General features: G+C 37.8%; 1 protein-coding gene across 1 annotated transcript in view; it reads left to right on the top strand.

Moving 5' to 3' along the window:
- The window catches only part of PKDCC (protein kinase domain containing, cytoplasmic), a 33870-nt gene extending 15702 nt beyond the window's left edge, over positions 1 to 18168 (top strand). The window contains exons 2-7 of the mRNA XM_070948535.1: positions 1794 to 1916; positions 3738 to 4009; positions 5923 to 6002; positions 7032 to 7139; positions 14076 to 14249; positions 17040 to 18168. Of these exons, the coding sequence (XP_070804636.1) occupies positions 1794 to 1916; positions 3738 to 4009; positions 5923 to 6002; positions 7032 to 7139; positions 14076 to 14249; positions 17040 to 17125 (843 nt within the window). The 3' untranslated portion in view covers positions 17126 to 18168. The remainder of the gene's footprint in view (positions 1 to 1793; positions 1917 to 3737; positions 4010 to 5922; positions 6003 to 7031; positions 7140 to 14075; positions 14250 to 17039) is intronic.
- Positions 18169 to 19228: the final 1060 nt, after the last annotated feature.

Genomic DNA, 19228 nt, shown 5'->3' with positions numbered 1-19228 from the left:
TTCTCTGTTTCAGAAATCAAACTATATAGAACTTCTGAAAGTACATTTTTCATGACAAATTATCTACATGTACAGGTATCTACATGTTGTTGATGTACGACCACAATTGGGACCAGAATTTCCACTGATAGGCAAGGCAGTTGTTAAGTGAGTCATGCCTGATTTTGCAATCTTTTTTGCCATAGTTTTTAAGTGAATCGCTGCAGCTGTTAATGAATCATGTGGCCATTAAGCAAATCTGACTTCCCCCATTGATTTTGCTTGCCAGAAGCCAGCTGGAAGGTTGCAAATGTTGATCACAACCATTGTAAATACATGCCAATTGCTAAGCACCCAAAATTTGATTGCGTGGGGATGCTATGACAGTTCTAAGTGTAAGGACTGGTTGTTAGTCACTTTTTTTCAGTGCCATTGTAATTTCAAACAGTTGGTAAACAAGTCAAGGACTACCAGTATTGAAGACTTTTAGTTTCTTTAATTACATTCCCATGTGTCCAATAGCTAATTGTTAAAAAGTGTAATTATTGAGCTACAAAGGCATTTAAATCAGAACATTATTTCATAGAAATTCTTGAAATACATTTTTCTTAAAATATGTTTTTTTCTTGGAATACCTCTTTATATTTTGAAAAATAATAGACTATGACACAACTGAGTTCTAACACTGACGCTAGTGAAGTTTTTGTCAACACCTATACCTTCTCAGGCATGGGAAACAAGACAGACATATATTCTTTCCCAGTTTCTCCTGCTCATATTTGCTGTTCATCCTCTTGTCTTGTGCAACAGTTCAGAACTGTTGATATTAACAGGAGCTACAGAGGTAGGGACATAATGGAAAACCCATCTGGGCTGAGAATCGGCAAGAGAAGCCCTGGATACCTTGGCTCCTGTTGCATTAAAAATCTCAAAATACTCCAATTTTGGATTAGGGAAGTTTTCTTTGGATAAACTAAATTATAAAATTAAGCATTTGATATCTTCAACATGTGTAGAGTGGTAGTGATGAAAACACAATTAAGAAAGTATATTCCCATAATAGAGTCTTAATTTGAGCAAGGTTCCTGTATTAGCAGATTAATTTAATGTTTGCAAATGTAGTTGCTGTATTCCTTAATGTACAGCAATTGTAGTTGCTGTATTCCTTCATTGATAATTTCCAGCCTAAGGGGACTCCTATACAGGAATTCTGTGGCTCTTGTAGTTCTATGTTTTGCAAAAATTCAGTTGATTCTCAGGGCAGCTAACAAAGGGAAAGGATAGAGTATAAAAACTTACAGTTTAATTAACATTGATACTAAAATCAATTAATTATAATGGAAAGCCTGGCAAAAGACAGCTGTTTTTACAGATTTTTTAAACAGAGAGAAAAGGAGCCGCATCAAAAATGGTAAAATTAGAAATAGCAGAATTGTAGACTTGTCTGTAAAACTGTGTGTCTCTGTGTGGGGGAAACCTGCAAAAAAGCAGAGGCAAACCACTTCTGTGCTGCTGCCAAGAAAAATCCGGGGACATGACCATATAGTTAGCAGGAGTTGAATTCAACTCGAGGGAACCTTTACTTTTTATTACCTGCTTAACTATCTTGGTGAATGTTCTCCTGCATATAGAAGCATTTTATTTTGTAGGCTAACCCCTCTCCTGTTCTAAATATGCCAATTTTCTCTACACAGTAAGGTTTTTGTCCAGGTTTTCAACTGTATCACCGTGTGAGGTCAGAAGATGATGGGATGAGGAGAACTCCATACAATAAATGGGTGTATAAATCACATTTTCTATGTCTGCATTTGCAGCTTCATGGATATTGTTACCAAGACAGCAATGACATCTCAGACACCTTGACTGCTATCACAGAACTGGGTTCACCATTGGAGATGATACAGCTTTTGCAGACTTCTTGGGAGGACAGGTTTCACGTAAGTACAATTACAAAGGTACAGTTTTAATATGCACAAACAGAATTGCTGAAGGCTCAAATTTTTCAATTTCAATTTCCAAACATTAGGGGTGCTCAAACATTGTGACATGCCTTAGCGATTGTAAAGATACTTTTAGTTACTTTAATATAATTTAGATGTGTCTGGTAAGTAACTACATAAATATCATCACTTTTTAGCATTTTGTTTCTTTCATTATGTAAAGAGAACCATTCTGCTACCTGGCACTTTTCAGCTGTATTGGGATCGGAATGCTCAGCATAAAAGGCCATTTTGGTTGGGAATTCTGGAGTTGAATCCCCTAAAAACTATTAGGACAGAGGCTGATACAAAAAACAAAAATGAAGACGGGATCCTTGGGGGAAATATCAATATAATGGTACCTTGGTACTCATCTTTAATTGGTTCCAGGAGGCATGATGAGTACCCAAAATGATGAGTACCAAATGATTTTTTTTCCCCCCAGAAGGAATAATGTAGTGAGTTGCAAGGTAGCTGACACCAACAAGTTCTAGCATGTGTGTTGAGTAGCAAAGAAATGACGAGTAACCAGAATAAATTTTTCATATCAAAATGCATTGAGTACCAAATTCGATGTGTTCTAAAGCACAAGGTACCACTATATTAATTCCAAGTAACTGTGAGATAAGTGGGAAGAGACACAGCTTGTGCCAGGGTAATCACATCATGAGCATTTGCAGTGGGAGAAAGGGGAAAATGATGACATGTGTGACGATGTCACACAAATAATTTTCAAGTTACCTAGCTGCATAACTATGGCATTTGCATGATGATATCATCATTTATTACTGACCAAGACTTCAAAAACTGTTTCAGGTGTCATGTGCTGGCATTGGGTCTCATTGAATATATAGGTAGTCCTCAACTTACAACAGTTTGTTTACTGACTGTTTGAAGTTACAATGGCACTTTAAAAAGTGGCTTATGATTGTTTTCACACTTACGACTGTTGCAGCATCCCCATAGCCACAGGATCAAAATTCAGACGCTTGGCAACAGGCTCCTATTTATGATGGTTGCAGTGTCCCAGGGTCATGTGATCACCTTTTGTGATCTTCCAACAAGCAAAGTCAATGGGGAAGCTAGATTCATTTAAAAACCATGCTACTAACTTAGCAACTGTAGTGATTCACTTAACAAATGTGGCAAGTATGGTCATAAAATGAGGCAAAACTCACTTAACAACTCTCTCATTTAGCAAAAGAAATTTTAAGCTCAGTTGTAGTCATAAGTCAAGGACTATCTGTAAAATGAGTACATTTTAAGGTGTGGCTTTTCTAGAACTTTATATTGTAGCAGAACCGTTTGCAACTGACAAGTATTTTTAATGGAGCAATGTAGAAACCAATTCATTCCATGGCATTTCTATGCCATATTGTTTCCCAAATAGACTCTCATGTGATAGAATTGTGTGGCTGCACCATGTGCCAGAGCCATCCAGAGGCAGTCCGGAGGTGGACTTTGAAATGTATCTTGCGAGATCATGCTGGCACATTGGGTGAAATAAGTTTATGAGAAATTTGTGCATGTGTGATGTTAACTTCATTTTCCATCCGGGACATCAGAGAGGCAGATTTGTATGCCAAGGACCAAGAAAAAAAATATTGAGCAAACTTTCCATATGCATACTTGGCACTCATAGTTGCTGAATCTGTTTCTAATAATGAAGAAAGCTGAAGGCTTATTGTCGTTTTCCATGGTCTCTAACAATAAACAGATATTATTAGGATTGTTCTATTACAAAAGCCATCTGTGACAACTTGGCTTTTCTGATTTCAGATATGCTTCAGCTTAGTTCAGCTTCTGCATTACCTGGCCCATTCTCCTCTTGGCTCTGTAACTCTATTGGATTTCCGACCTCGACAATTTGTGATTGTGGATGGAGAGCTCAAAGTGACAGATCTGGATGATGCAAGCAATGAGGAAACCTTCTGCACTAGCAACAGAGATTGTTTCATGGAATTCCCAGCAAGAAATTTCACTCTTCCTTGTTCTGTTGATGGCAAATGCCAAAGCATGAACGAGAAGAGGAATCTTTACAATGCATACAGGTACTGATCCAAATAGAAAGCAATAATTTAACAAATCAAATGATTGTTTACCTATTGAAACCAAAAAATAGACATTAAGGAGGAATAGCCTTATGTTACAAGTTATTGTACTGTCCTGGAAGTCATACTGTCCTGGAAGATGAGCAGTCATACTCCAGAGACTAAAATAGGCTGGGCAGCCATCTGTGAAGGATTTGTGTCACTAGATCCCACAAAGTTGATCCTGCATTGTGGAGAGGGTGAACTAGATGAGTACATCCCTTGATTATGGAGCAGGGCTAGCATTTTAAGACTATTAACAGACAAGGAGCTGGTTGATCTGTGAACCCAGCTTGGTAATGGTGATGCACATGTCTACAAGCTGAAAGAACAGTGTTATGGTTGTTTGCAGCATCCCATGATTTACAATTTTTTTGAATGGAAATCAGTGTTTATTTCCAATTTCCAGCAAAAAGCGTTCATTGTAGACAATGGGTTTGCTTAATGACTGCCACAAAAATGTTGTACAATTGGGTTGGTCACGTGATAACCTACATAAGGATTGGCATGATTTATGATCATAATTCTGGGCTGGACTTACCATTGTAAGTCATAAGTTGATCTACCTGTATCATCGTCTATTTCTTTTCATGTCTGAGGTATGTGTTATCCAAGTGTTTAAAAGCTTTTGAAAAGAGACGCTTGACCTGTCTCTGGAAATGTTTCTTTTTTCCTTTTAATTAAAATAGTCTAATGAAAAGAATTTTTAAAACACTAAGCAAAACTATAGGGATGTAGGGAAAAAAGAAAAAGGGAAAGAGAACAATTAGAGAGAACAATTTGTACAAGAGCTTGCTGCCTTTCTAAATAAAATGTTAACAATTAAACATGCAATTATTACTATGATTTTTTTCTTGATCAAACCCATTTTCTGTTGCTCTAGAACAGGGGTCTTCAACTTTGATCACTTTAAGACTTGTGGAGTTCAACTTCCAGAGTGTCTCAGCTTTGCTGGCCAACCTTGCTGACCAAGGTTGGAGATCCCTGCTCTAGAAGACTGGGTCCATATCTACTAGGCTTAAGTTACAATGTGATAAATTTCAGTTGAATATTGATATTTAACTTTGATGAAGCAGTTACTTAGAAGGCTGATGAGGCCTTTTTCACTGGAGATCTTATTGTATTGCAGAGACTGGCAAGCAGTTAAGGATGCTGTTCCATTAGACTTCTTTCCATGAGAAACGGACATTGACTCAAGCCAACAATGCTTCATCCCAGTTATGTGTTGTTGGCTCTATCTTCCTATTCTATTAATTCAGTTCAAATTGGTATTGATACATAATTTGATGGGTAATATTTAATAATAGTTATTAAAACTTTTAAATAAGAAGGTAAAAGCTAACAAACTATCAGGAGATAAGGAAGATTTTATTTTTTTTAAAAAAAAGCCCAACGTGCAAAAAAAGTTGAAGAAAAATAGAAAAGTTAATAAATTAATAGTAAAGAAAGAAGCCTGGGACTTGCAAATTTCTGCCAGCTTCTCCACCAAATTTGGTTGTGGGAACCTGGCAGGAAGTTACCTTACCGAATCATGAGATTTGCTTAATGAAGACAATTGGGACCGCAGGGATGGCCATCACTAAGTGATAAGGTCACACTTTACAACTGCATTCCTTACCAAGGGAAATTTCAGTCCTAATTGCCATCGAAAATCCTGACTACCTGTACAGAGCATGGTTTTATTTTTTGCAAAACCCAGAGATGTGATTATTGATTGATTGTGTGCCATTAGGTTGCTGTCCACCCCTAGTGATCTTATGGATAGATTTTCTTCACGTTGAATGTGCACATTACTGGAATTTTATTATTCATTGGTATTCCTCAACAGCAATTGCCAAACTATTACAAACCTAACACGTTTCATTGTTTTGTAGGTTTTTCTTTACATATCTCCTGCCTCACAGTGCCCCATCATCCTTGAAGCCATTGCTTGATGCGATAGTCAATGCTACTGGTAAGAACATATAAGGAATATTTCTGTATCAGTTCAAAGAATCATGATTCTGCACTCATCACATTCCTCTGGATTGTACTGTATGAAGAAATACTTCTTTTCTTGAATCCTAAACTATAGGTAGTCCTCGATTTACAACCACAATTGAGTCCAAAATTTCTGTTGTTAAGTGAGACATTTGTGTTGCCCCATTTTACGATTCTTCTTGCTACAGTTGTTCAATCAATCACTGCAGTTGTTAAACTAGTTACACGGTTGTAAAGTGAATCTGGCTTCCCCATTGACTTTCCTTGTCAGAAGGTTGCAAAAAGGGACCACATGACCTTGGGACACAGCAACGGTCTTAAGTATGAACCAGTTGCCAAGCATCTGACTTTTGATCGCATGAGCATGGGGATTCTGCAAAGGTCGTAAGTGTGAAAAATAGTCATAAGTCACTTTTTTCAGTGCTGTTGTAGCTTGGAATGGTCACTAAATAATCTGTTGTAAATTGAGAATAACCTGTTCAGTACTGAATTTCTTTAGAAGACCTCTAATTTCTTGATTAGGATGAAGATTTCCATTCTTCCCACTCAGCTACTTTAGCCATTCTGAATGGAATTTTTCAACCTCCTAATGATTCTATTCCAGGGGTGAGCAAATGTGGCCCTTTCACAACCTGTGGACTTCAACTCCCAGAATTTCTGAGACAGCCAAGCTGTCTCAGGAATTCTGGGAGTTGAAGTCCACAGGTTGTAAAAGGGCCACGTTTGCCTACCCCTGTTCTATTCCCTTTTTGTTCTTTCGCATTTTATAACACACCATATAAAATTGATACCTTTTGTTCCATTTCTTTCTGGTGGAATTTCAGGGTGGAATGTAAACACAAGAAATTAAACCTCCATTGATGTCTCCATGCCTACTCCCCCCTGCCCCCAAATCAGTTAAAATGATAGGTTTGTGCCTTTCTTTCTACATTTCCTGTAGTTTCTGTATGGACAGAGTTTATTTTCTTCTCTAAGTCATTTTTCCCCCATTTCCTTCTTATAGGAGAACTTCGGTGGGGAATAGATGAAACAGCCATTCATCTCGAAAGAGTTTTGTATATGTACAAGAGTGGCATGTACCTTAAGAACTCAACATGGCCACACAAATCAGGTAAAGTTCCAGCTTTTGAAATGGAGGAAATTTCTAGAATTTTATTTCTCAAACAATAAAATATGATGGAAGAATCTGAAAACCATATTTAAATTCGTTTCCACAGAAAGAGGGAAGGGGGAACGGAAAGCCTCTTTAAAGTAGAACTTCATTTGTGGCACCATAGTCAATAGGAATGCAACTCCATGAGAGCTCTTGTCAATCTGAGTCATCCCAAACATAAATGTTAATAAGATAAACCTTGGCTATGTTACAGAAGGACTGGATTCTTAAGCTTTCATTGTGCTTTAGCTGTAAAATGTTTTATAGTGCCATAAATTATATTCCACTGTAGTGATACAAAAATAAAGCATATGTGTGTTTGTGGTACAGAAGGGGAGGTTTAATAGCTATGTATGTTCATTTCTAATCGTAAGTCACTGCATTATTAAAGTTGGTTTTTTGGAGACTCTGTGCTTTGAAATGATACTGCATTCAAAATACTACCTCAGTGGGTTAGTGGTACTGACTGCAAGGAACTAGGATAAATTATCAACTGTAAATAGAACTTGTAAAGAAAGAATTATGCATGCTCACTTCCTTGAGTTACTTAGAAACTAATAAAGCCAAGATAAAAATCAGATCAAATCAACAAAGCTTATATTTTCAATCTAATTATACATTGCAAAATTATTAAAAATAGTTTTCCACAAAACCCATGCCAATCAATGGTTCATCTAGATCAGTGTTCCTAAAATTGAATTTTGTGGAAAATTACTGATCTCCAAGTAACAACAAGATGGTCTTTTATTGTTTTATTTATTTATTGGTTCAATTTATATGCCGCCCTTCTCCGGAGACTCAGGGCAGCTTACAATGTGTTAAGCAATAGCCTTCATACTTTTGTATATACCTGCTTAGTAGGGCTTTCGCCCACCCCAAGCGGTGTTCTTTTTTTATACAAAGTCAGCTTATTGCCCCCACAATCCGGGTCCTCATTTTACCTACCTCGAAAGGATGGAAGGCTGAGTCAACCTTGAGCCTGGTGAGATTCGAACTTGCAGTAATTGCAGGCAGCTGGTGCTACTTAACAGCACTTTAGTCTGCTGCGCCACCAAGTCTTGACATGTTCTCAAGATCCAAGAAAAGATTTTTGGGGTCTTTGAACTTATATTTTCCCATTGATAAGTTCTGCATAAACCAATTATTTGTTTAGTGCCCCAAGTTCTGAAGTAGTTTAAAAAACACCACACTAGGTCACCTTGCAGGGGGTTGGACTAGATGACCTCCAAGGCGCCTTACAACTCTGTTACTGTCACTAGCTATATTTTTGGTTGAAAATGTAATGCTTGTTTAGAAGTAGGACAGATTTGTTATTTTTTTCATTCTTATGTTCATTCTGCCCTACATCAGTTAGAGTGTGCATGAAAAACCATATTATTTTTTTCCAAATATATGCATTTTTTAATATTCCCTTTTCATTATGTACCATAGGTACTTTTATAAGATTTTCCCCTAATATAATCTGTTTTCCTGTTATTTTATTCAATATTCACATTTCAGTATTCACCTTTTCTCCAATATATATAATTAGACATGGGTTTGTCAAGACTAATTTGCCCCATTAATTTCTGATAATCTACTCTAAGCATATTATATCTGCATCTAAGTTTGGCTTCAAAAGTAATAGGCATATTCTACCTTATTAAAAGTAGTATATGAATTCTAAAAAATAGTTAATTTCCCTTAACCAATTGATTTTTCAAGATTTGAACATGAAAGGACAAGTAAAATAATGTAAAATAGCATATGGTATAAATTAAGCAAAATAAATAATTGTAAAATTGGCCACTGGTTCTATTGTAAATATATTAGTGGTTAAGTTCATGTATATAAAGTGGAGACTTTTTTTTTAAAAAAGTGGCCAGTTGTTATTCTGTTACATATAAAGGAAATTAATACCAATACTATGTTATTCTACAAATAAGTTTAAATAGTTTTCATGTCTCTCTCTTTTTTGGGAATCTGACAGAAGCATTTAATTTTGTCAATCCAACAAATGAAAGAGAAGAAAATATATTAAAAGTTTGATACCCTGTAGGCAACAACCTGGAAAAAAAAAGACTGGGCAGATTTCCAACTTGTAGCTATTTTAAAAACAACAGTCTGTTGCTGTGGTTGAAATAAATGGTCATTAGGACTGATTAAAGTCAGATTGAGAGTGATTCAAGCAAGTTAAAAAGAAGAAACCACTGCCCGTTTTACTTAATTTATATTACATTGTAGTCCAAGAATTTGACTGGTTAGAGTAAAATGAGCTTGCTTACTATTCAGATAGTAAAGGTAGTTTTTAGAAAGATTTGCTTTCCGTTCAATACTAACTCTTTTAATAGTGTGCTTTTTAAACAGGGCATTCGTTTTTATATGTTTACTTTCTTCCAGTAGCCACAAAGGTTGAGTTAAAATAGTTTGAGGAGCTAAGGAAGCAGAGCTAACCAAAAACATTTTGCTGGCCAAGATGGACAAGAATCCACCTTTTCCATGCAAGCTGATAATTCCAGCATCCGAAATAAAGTAGAATTTTACTCTGATTCTTGGGAAAGGACAGAGCTCTCGTAAGGACAGCAGGCTATCTTAGGGAATAGCATTAAACTGCATGACCTAAATAACTCAGTTGCCCAATACATTTACTATTTTCAACACTTCAATATCTGCACTTCCTTCTGCTTACTGCTAGAAACAGTTCAGAGATGAAGGATATCAGGATTCTCTTAGATATGAGCAGGAAAATCTGTGAATAAAGGGCTTCTTTTATTTAGTTGGTGGACCAAATTGAGGCTTAGTGCATTGATTTTGGAACTTCTTCCCATTAAATCTTTTAATTCTTTACATATATTTAATCACATGCCTCAGATAAATTCTGTGGATTTATAATATAAATAAAAATATATGGAGCTATAGAGGTACTCTTGCCATAGGCTTATAGAGCCGCAGTGGCGCAGTGGCGCAGTAGTTAGAGTGCAGTACTGCAGGCTACTTCTGCTAATCACTGGCTGCCAGCAGTTTGGCAGATCGAATCTCACCAGGCTCAAGGTTGACTCAGCCGTCCATCCTTCCGAGATCAGTAAAATGAGGATCCAGATTGTTGGGGGCAATAGGCTGACTCTGTAAACCACTTAGAGAGGGCTGTAAAGCACTGAGAAGTGGTATATAAGTCTAAGTGCTATTGCTATAGTGATACTTATGGGTTTAAAATAAACCTCTGGCTTCAAATGGGCTAATTCTTAAGGACCCTTTTCAGCCGGCAGCTCTTCTATTTTCTAATAATCTTGCATCAATTTCTACTGTGTGTGTCAAGGCTGCTAGCATGTGCTGATGGGTTTATGTACCCCCTGGGTCTTCTCTTCCAGTCTCTGTAGCACATTTCAGCAGCATATGTTTCTTCCATTGGTTGGTTGCTTCTCGGTTCAGCCTTTCAGTTGTGTTGTAGCTAGTCAAAGCATAGCAACACTGAGCAGAGCACAAATAATACTGGGTTGCTTTCCTTCATTGGGTGTCCTGCCAATTGTCAGCCAGTGTGGTCCAGTTGACAGAACGCTGGACTTTAACCTGAGTTCAGATCTCAGCTCAGCCATGAACTCAGTGGGTGGCCTTGAACATATAATTATAGTAATGTGAAAGACCAAGGCTGGAAGTCTGGGGTGAGAAAAGGCCTGGATTACCCAGCTGTTGTAAGAGATCGGTCATACATACAAGGGGTGATGAGCATTGCAGATTGTCATACTTGGAGAGCGTTTCATTAGGGAAGGCTGAATTAAAGGGTATATACCCAATCCCATTATCATTATAGTGGGGTCTCAGGATTTACTATTCAACGTGTTTTGTTTATAGAAAATAATTTCAATATATTTTTTAGCTTTATTCAAATAGAATGAATACACATAGACACTAAAACCACAACAGGTTTCAGATTGCTTCCGTTCTTCCATATGTATGGAATGTATGTATGTATGTATGTATGTATGTATGTATGTATGTATGTATGTATTTCTCTTTAGCCAGGTTCTTCCTACGTAAATCAAGATTTTTATGCAGCCCTAGTTTAGTGAAATCACAATCCACTAGTTTCTAGGTTTTTTTCAGGCAGCCAGCAAGCACCCTGCTGCCCATGGGTCAAAGGCCTACAAAAAGAAAAGAAAACACTGTGTGTGTGTGTGTGTGTGTGTGTGTGTGTGTGTGTGTGTGTGTTTTGGGTAAAATTGCTAAATTGACAAATCAATTTGATAAATAATAGGCAATGGTGAGAATAGAATGCTACTCTGCCTAAAACTATTCTCGGTGAGTTGCTGTGACTAAACTTATATATTGTTGTGGTTGTCTGCTGAAAGCCCTTTAAGGACTATTAAACGATGGCTCCCATCATCCCTAGCCAACATGGTCAATAATAAGGGAAGATGAGTATTGCAATTGAGTGGCACATGTCCCAAAGGTGCTTTTTTTCAAGAGACAACTGGACTTTCTGGTTTTTCTTTGAAGACATTTTGCTTCTCTAAGAAGCTTTTTTGGTTGCCTCTTGAAAAAAGCACCTTTGGGACAACCATGACCTGGATGACTGAGAATCTGCATAGGCATTGAGCAGCACCTGGTGACTCATATCCTTTCCTTTAGAAAGGAATACTATCTCTGCAGCCATTTAGTTTGAGAATTTTCAAAGGGCTGCTAAAAAGTCAGTATTTTTTTAGTTCACTTCTAATTGCATGTATGTTTGATGTTGGAGTTTAAACATCTCTTCCCTTTGTAGTGTTTCTGAATCTCCAGTTAACTTTTATTAAAAATGTCTAATCCTGTTTTAATGAGATTATAGTTCTGAAGTTTTTGAATTTGTAATAAAATGAGTTTTGTTAGGACCAAATTGCAGTTTAGCAAAGTTTATATAAATACAATAAATCTTTTCAATCTTTACTTTACCTTGGTTAAGTAGAGCATAACGGGCAGATCCCCCACAGAGCTATTTAAGAAGTCCTGCCCAGACTGAACCCTAATCTGTGCTAAATTCAGCTGCAAACTCTTGGCACTTTCCAGCTGCCTCTGAACTTCTTGTCGTACGGTGTGAATTTATTTTCTTCACACACAGTTTGAGCTGCCATCTTCTCTCAGCTGGAGGAATGTTAGCTTCCATCAGATCCATAAACAAGAATCTTCAGGAGAAGTTTGGAATCTTGTGAATCTGCTACATGTTCAGTTATGATTACTATATCCACTATTGAAACTCATGTGGAAAAAAGTCTGCCGCCCGAACCCACGATCCCCTTCCCGATTCCAAACATGGGGTGTGTGCAGAGACAAAAAAAAAGTGCACCGTGTTTCAAGCGGCAGATCTGGCCAGGCGGAAAGAGAAGAGTCTGCTGAGAAGGAGGATGGGGGCGCACGGCTCTGCAATGTGCATAAAAACACTTTTAGGCGTCAGCGCTACAATCTCCTCCCTGAATCCAAAGCACTTCCCAGTTCCCCGCTGCACATTGCAGGGGAACTGCCCGCCACCTGAAGCGCGACTCTTGAGGTTTGCATTTTGGAATCCGGGCAGCGATGGCTGGAAAGGAGGAACGTTTCCCTTTAGGGGCTCCCATTCAGCTCGGCTTGGCTTCTGGGTGCAGAGAGGGTTAGGCAGCGGCGGTGACGGCTTCTCATATTGCTGGGGAGTGAAGTCAGCGCAGCCAGAGGGGTGACCAGCTGCAAATCGTGGCATCCGCCTTGTTCCCCAAAGCTGCTGGGCAGATTCCACCCCCCACTGTCCCGAAGAGGGAGGGTTGTTCCTCAGGCTGTGCCGTGACCCAGATCCCTGCCGCCTGGAACCGGCTGCAAATTACCAAAGGGTGGGGGCCGGTGGGTGGGTGGGGCTAGATTCGGGGTATAAGACGCATCCAGATTTTCACCCCCTTTTTGGGGGTAAAAAGGTCCGTCTTATACACCGAAAAATACAGTAGTTTAATTACCTGATGCATTCATTAGGGGTATCCTCAAACAGCTGGAAAACAGCACTGAGTTGTGAGCAAAACATGTGTGTGAAAGAGAGGCATAAATGGAAGGGAGACTGAATCAAAGTCAATCCAGAGTCTGTGCAGATCAGATGTGCCTGGCAAGAACCAACTATATTATGTATGTAACAGTAACAGTAACAGAGTTGCAAGGGACCTTAGAGGTCATCTAACCCCCTGCTCACGCAGGAGACCTGTACTAGGGATTCGAACCGCCGAACTGCCGACCTTTCTGATTGACAAGCTCAGTGTCTTAGCCACTGAACCACCTAATGAGGCATTATTTTGCCCCCATGTCTTTCTCTATGGAGCTCATCAGATCACTGCCCTTTTAAACTAAAGAAAGAAAAGCTGGCTTCATTAAGACTTTGCTTGTTCATTATAAAATAGGCAAAAACCCAGCTTTGCTCTTCTGATTTCAAACAAGGGCTGGGAAAGTCCAACTCTGTTTTTCCCCTTTGCATGTGTGAGACTACATTCCCCAGAATTCCTAGTCAGCCTAATCACTGATTTGGGACTTCTGGAATTTGCAATCTTAACATACATGAGGCACCAGGTTGGGGCTGATTTAAGAATAACAAGAGCTGAAGTCTTTGCTCATTGATGTGGATGATATTCACTCAGTCGGTTCACAAAGACCTCAATGAAATCAAAGATTTACTTTTCACAGGAAAGAGATGTGGGATAGAATTAGGGGCACAGGGAGTTTCTTGGCAAACCTTGCTCACAATTTTTTTCTATCAAAGTGCATATAACAAAATATTCTTTTTGGCAAATATTTGGTGCAAGATTAAAAACACATACAGAGGCGGTATATTAAGGAAATGAGAAGAGGGTTGGAAACATTTTTTAAGACACAGTCAAAGCCCAATTTGCCAGAAAGAATGCATTTTAAATGTGAATTTTCTTTGCTTTTTTCTAGATTATAAAAGGGTGCCTGAAGCTACAATAATCAATGAAAATTACAGATGCTGGCCATCCTACCATCATAAAGGATGTCTCCTTTCTGTATTTGATGTAAATGAGGCTAGAGAGGTATGCGAGAGTCATTCGCAATGCAAAGCTTTCGTTTTCATCAACCAAACAACTTGGACAGGTAATGGTTGCCAATTAAAAAAGTTTTGTAATCCTAAACTAGCAAAATGAGAATGTTTGAAAAAAAGAAGATTGACACATTCAGGTATCCACATAAGAAAATAATTAATCTGTTCATGATATCACAATCACCTCTGTGATTATTGTACCTTGCTTTTAATATTCCTTGGAGACATTTGTTTATCAAGTAAATAGCAATCAATTCACCGACTATGTAAATGCTACAAAGGGATTCCTTGTGACTAAAGCACATAGAATTGTCTGAATTAGGGTCTATGAATGGCAAATTGTGCTTTCCATCACATTTTAGTTTAGTTTTTTTGCATTTAGTTTGCAAAAGGAATCATTAAGAGTATACCGTATTTTACGGTATCTTATACACCATATTTACACCGTATTTTTTGGTGTGTCTTATACACCAAAAAATATGGTAATTCAAATTTATGAGGTGAATTAATCTTGTTCTTGAGTTAGGCCTACAATTCTCAGAATTCCAGCTAGGATGGCCAATAGCTATAGTGCCTTGCAATTCTGGGAAATATATTTTTAAAGCATCTAGAAGAATCCATGTTGAATCCAGAATCCAGGCTGTCTGAGGCTTTCGGGACAATGTATACAATAATAAGAGCAATAAAATTAAAATCCAAAATGAAATAAAAACATAGCAGGAAAATTGAAACATTTTAAAATGGAGAAATAGGTATATATATAGAGAAAAGATTAGCTCCAAACATAACTATAGAAGATATAAAAATATAAAATACAGAAGCCAGTAAAACATTACTTGAGAGGAAAACGAAAGAAAAACGAAAATAAGGATTTGCCGGGGATTCCAAATCAAGAAAGATGGCTCAAAAATATCTTTATAGAGGGCAATTTATGGATAAGGACTGCTAATGAAGAGGATCACCTGCCAAATCATTATGCAGGAGAATTCAGAGAAACCTCAGGAGATCATACAGCAGATGGCTTTAGTATATATATATATATATATATATATTTAAAAAATCTGTCTTGGGAGTATCCAGAGGACAAGTTTTTGATGATGATAGCACTTGAGAGAAGGGATTTAGGGAAGCCACTCTCCTTTGTGTTAAGACTAAACTGAGGTCCATCGGCTACAATAGTGATCCTGGAAAATACATTCCAACGCCTTTTCTTTATCAGTCTTGATGAGTTCCAAAGAGATTAGCGTGTGTGTGCTGGATGACTGTTTCCAGCTGGATGCAATGTAAGCAGGATCTTCCTTTGACAAGTAGAGCATTCTGTTCTCATATCTCAGCACTCGCAGATCCTAACAAATGCCACCTCGCTCAAAGGGCAGCCTCAGATGAACTCTGGGAACTTGACAAAGGTCATGTCTGCTGCTATCAGTCTCGGCTATTGAATTATATTATGAACAGTTTAATAATAACTTTGAAATATATTTCTGGCCTATGAAACAATTTACAAGAAATTAACCCAATAGAACATTTAACCATAATTAAATTATGTGTAAAGGTAAAGGTTCCCCTTGCACATATGTGCTAGTCGTTCCCTACTCTAAGGGGCGGTGCTCATCTCCGTTTCAAAGCCGAAGAGCCAGCCCTGTCTGAAGTCGTCTCCATGGTCATGTGGCCGGCATGACTAAATGCCAAAGGCGTACGGAACGCTGTTACCTTCCCACTAAAGGTGGTCCCTATTTTTCTACTTGCATTTTCTACATGCTTTCGAACTGCTAGATTGGCAAAAGTTGGGACAAGTAACAGGAGCTCACCCCATTACGTGACACTAGGGATTCGAACTGCTGAACTGCCGACCTTTTGATTGACAAGCTCAGCATCTTAGCCACTGAGCCACCACATCCCTCAAATTACGTGTACACAGACTCAAAAGTCATACAAAATAATCTATTGCAGTTTAGATAGCATATTATCCCCATTTGAACCTGAAAATTAGACTTTGTATTTTAGTATTATTTTTGGATTAACCTTCCTTGATTAGAACATTGTACCTCAATTTATTTGGAGGGGCAACACTTGAAAGATAAGGTGAGAAGAAAGGACACACAGTTGTTAATTTCCCAATCTCTCCCCTATATATAGCTAGCTAGATAGGCATGCACATAGCAAATTGTCCTCCCATGATTGGTCATATCACTAACTTTTGGGGATGCACCGGAAATGGTGACAGTATTGCTATAATCAGAACATAAATGTCATGCTCCTGCACTTATTACAGTGCAATGGATTATTTCAACCAAGAGCTCTTCAGTATATATGGCAACATTGCTTATTTAATAATATTATGCTTTGGTTGGATTAGATCAAAATAATCAGGATTTTTTTAGTGGTATTTGTATGTCAGGAATCCTGGAATGTGTAGTTTTCATAGAGCACAGCTGTCAAACTCACCACGTCATGTTGCTGTCACATGATGCTTTGTGACGTTTTTCCCATTCGCAGAGCTGGGGTGGGCATGGCCTGCGTGTGATGCATCCAGGGGGGCCGCGAGCTTGACACCCCTGTCATAGAGCAATCATGTGAATATGTATCATTTATTTATTTTTATTGAATCCAAAGGCATTTGCGATAAACATGTCTCACACTCTCTTATAGATGGGCTATAGCTAGTCTTCATAGGAAGGCTATTGTTTTCTTAGAAGTAACCACTGAGAACGCTTGACTTATAGTTATGAGCCTGACTTGATATATAGTTGGATAATTTCAGAGTTGGTTTTAGAATAAAATTTCTTTATACTTCCTAATCAATAGTAGTAGTAGTAATAATAAATTATTTGTTGTCTGACAAGGTCGTCAACTTGTCTACTTCAAGATGGGATCCACTTCCATTGTGCCTGACCATGACAAGATAACATATGTGAAACTGACCGGATGAAGCTTATGTGTCCTATAAACTCAATTCTGGGCAGGTTTATTCAGACTACATCTACATCTACATGTGCCTTACTCCATAGTAAGCGCACCCAAGTTTGCTATCCTAGTTCAATTGGTCAACATAACAGCTGTTGGGTTGTTTTGTTTTGTTCTTTGAATGAAAATGGCTTTTGTATGCAAAGAAGCTGAGAATGGGGAGGAAACTGCACTCAATCTATAAAGCGCAAAACAAGTCTAAGAAGAGACCTTTATTACCTGAAGGAATGTGCAATATAATGACATTTTAAAAATGTGACTCTATATGAAGAAGCAGAATGAAATCCAAAATGTGACACACTGCATGGCTAGCCTTACAGTGTTAGAAAGCAGCAGCACGCTTTTCTGACTAGAATTATACACCCTCTGTACAATTTTGCTGAGGGTTGGTTGGAAATTCTTCCTTTTCATAAGAAGCTCAGGATTACTTATTCCAATATTTATGTGAGTAAGTATAATTAATGCAGCACTGTTAAATCTCTTGAAGATCAAACTTTCTGGAAGACAATCAGGACTTCTGTGATTGTATGAAACATAAAAGTGTGAACATCAGGGTGGTCCTTGAGTAAGGGATTTATTTGCTATCAGAATTGCCATCCATTTTTTTTTTACAATCTAGTAATTCTGTCAGTTTCATTAAACCAGCAAAATTTGTCTGTGAAAAAAATATGCTCAATTGCACAGTTTGCAGTAGATATTATCTTAAAAGAAACATTGCTTCACTTTAATAGAGGAAGAAATCAGAGGTGCGGTTTAGTCCTTTTAGCCTTCAAATATTATGACCGTATGGAGTGTATTCTCTCTTGAGGGTATCAAATATTACTTCATCAACTTTAGTCTAGCACAGGCTAATTCTACAGCTCTGGGGACTCAATTTGCTGAATGGGGTTCTGAATTTTTTTTACCCAAGTGTCCTCTGGTAGCACCACTGGAAATAATGCCACTTTTAAAGTTGTACATGTCACCTGCAGTTTTAATCTGATTGTGTAAAAATGTATGCACTGTGTATCTGCTGCTCACTTACTTTTTAAAAAAAATGATTAATATGCTTTTAATCAGTCTAACTGGTTAATTGACTGAATTTTGCAATTATAGTACCTATACAATTACCCTAGCCTATGCCTAGTTTAACAATAAGATAGAAGTTGCTTCTTATTGTGATGAAATTGAAGTATGAGAGAACTATACATTGTAAGCCTACGAGTGTGAGCATGTGTTAGTAAATGGGTAGGGTAATTGCTATCTCCAACTCACACTCTAAACTGAATCCATTTACTTTTCCCAAATGCAGTGTTTCCCAAACTTGGGAACTTTAAGAAGTGTGGACTTCAACTCCCAGAATTCCCCATCCAGCATGGCTGGCTGTGGGATTTTGGGAGTTGTAGTCCATACATCTTGAAGTTCCCAAGTTTGGGAAACACTGCCCAAATGGGTGAATGTATCTCACACAGCTTCAGAAATTAAAAGTCCATTAGACATGGGGGCTAACCATAATCCTCTTAATAGGGGAAAGGGAAGGAGGTATTATCATGTTACAGAAGCTTCTGAAAATTGTAGTCTGTTTACTTTATCCCAATGGACTTCATAGGAAGCTCCAGCAATTGAGCCTATAAAGATCTATATAACTTCTCATGGGTTTCATTATTGGTTAAATTGATCTAAGGTTATAGGAATGAATTGATCAAGTTATGCCTATCTAAATGCTAATTCAAAAATTTGTTTCTATATATTCCAGTGTCCTATTTTATCTAAAACGGGGCACAGGAATAGACACAAACAAAATTTTGAACTGGCATTTAGATATGCATCATGACTTGATCAATTCATTCCTATACCCTTGCATTTAGAGTTGATTAGTATTAATTTAACACAAACTGAAAAGTTTTGAAATCTGAGACTAAAATGCATACTTGATGTGCTGCACACATGAGATGTTTAATGAACTGAAAAGTCTGGATTCTAATATTGATGCAATGGATTATCCAAATTCCTGTCCAAGGGACACTACTGTGAAAGATGTTCTCAGTTGCATTTGGTTCTAAAAATTCATGGAATTGTTCCCAGAGAA

Source organism: Pituophis catenifer, unplaced genomic scaffold (genome assembly GCF_029215685.1).
Source record: "Pituophis catenifer annectens isolate HBS135680 unplaced genomic scaffold, rPitCat1.0.hap2 SCAF_1, whole genome shotgun sequence".
Classification (NCBI taxonomy): Eukaryota; Metazoa; Chordata; class Lepidosauria; order Squamata; family Colubridae; genus Pituophis; species Pituophis catenifer.
Note: the sequence above shows the minus strand (reverse complement) of the source record. Positions and strands in the feature narration are given on the sequence as shown.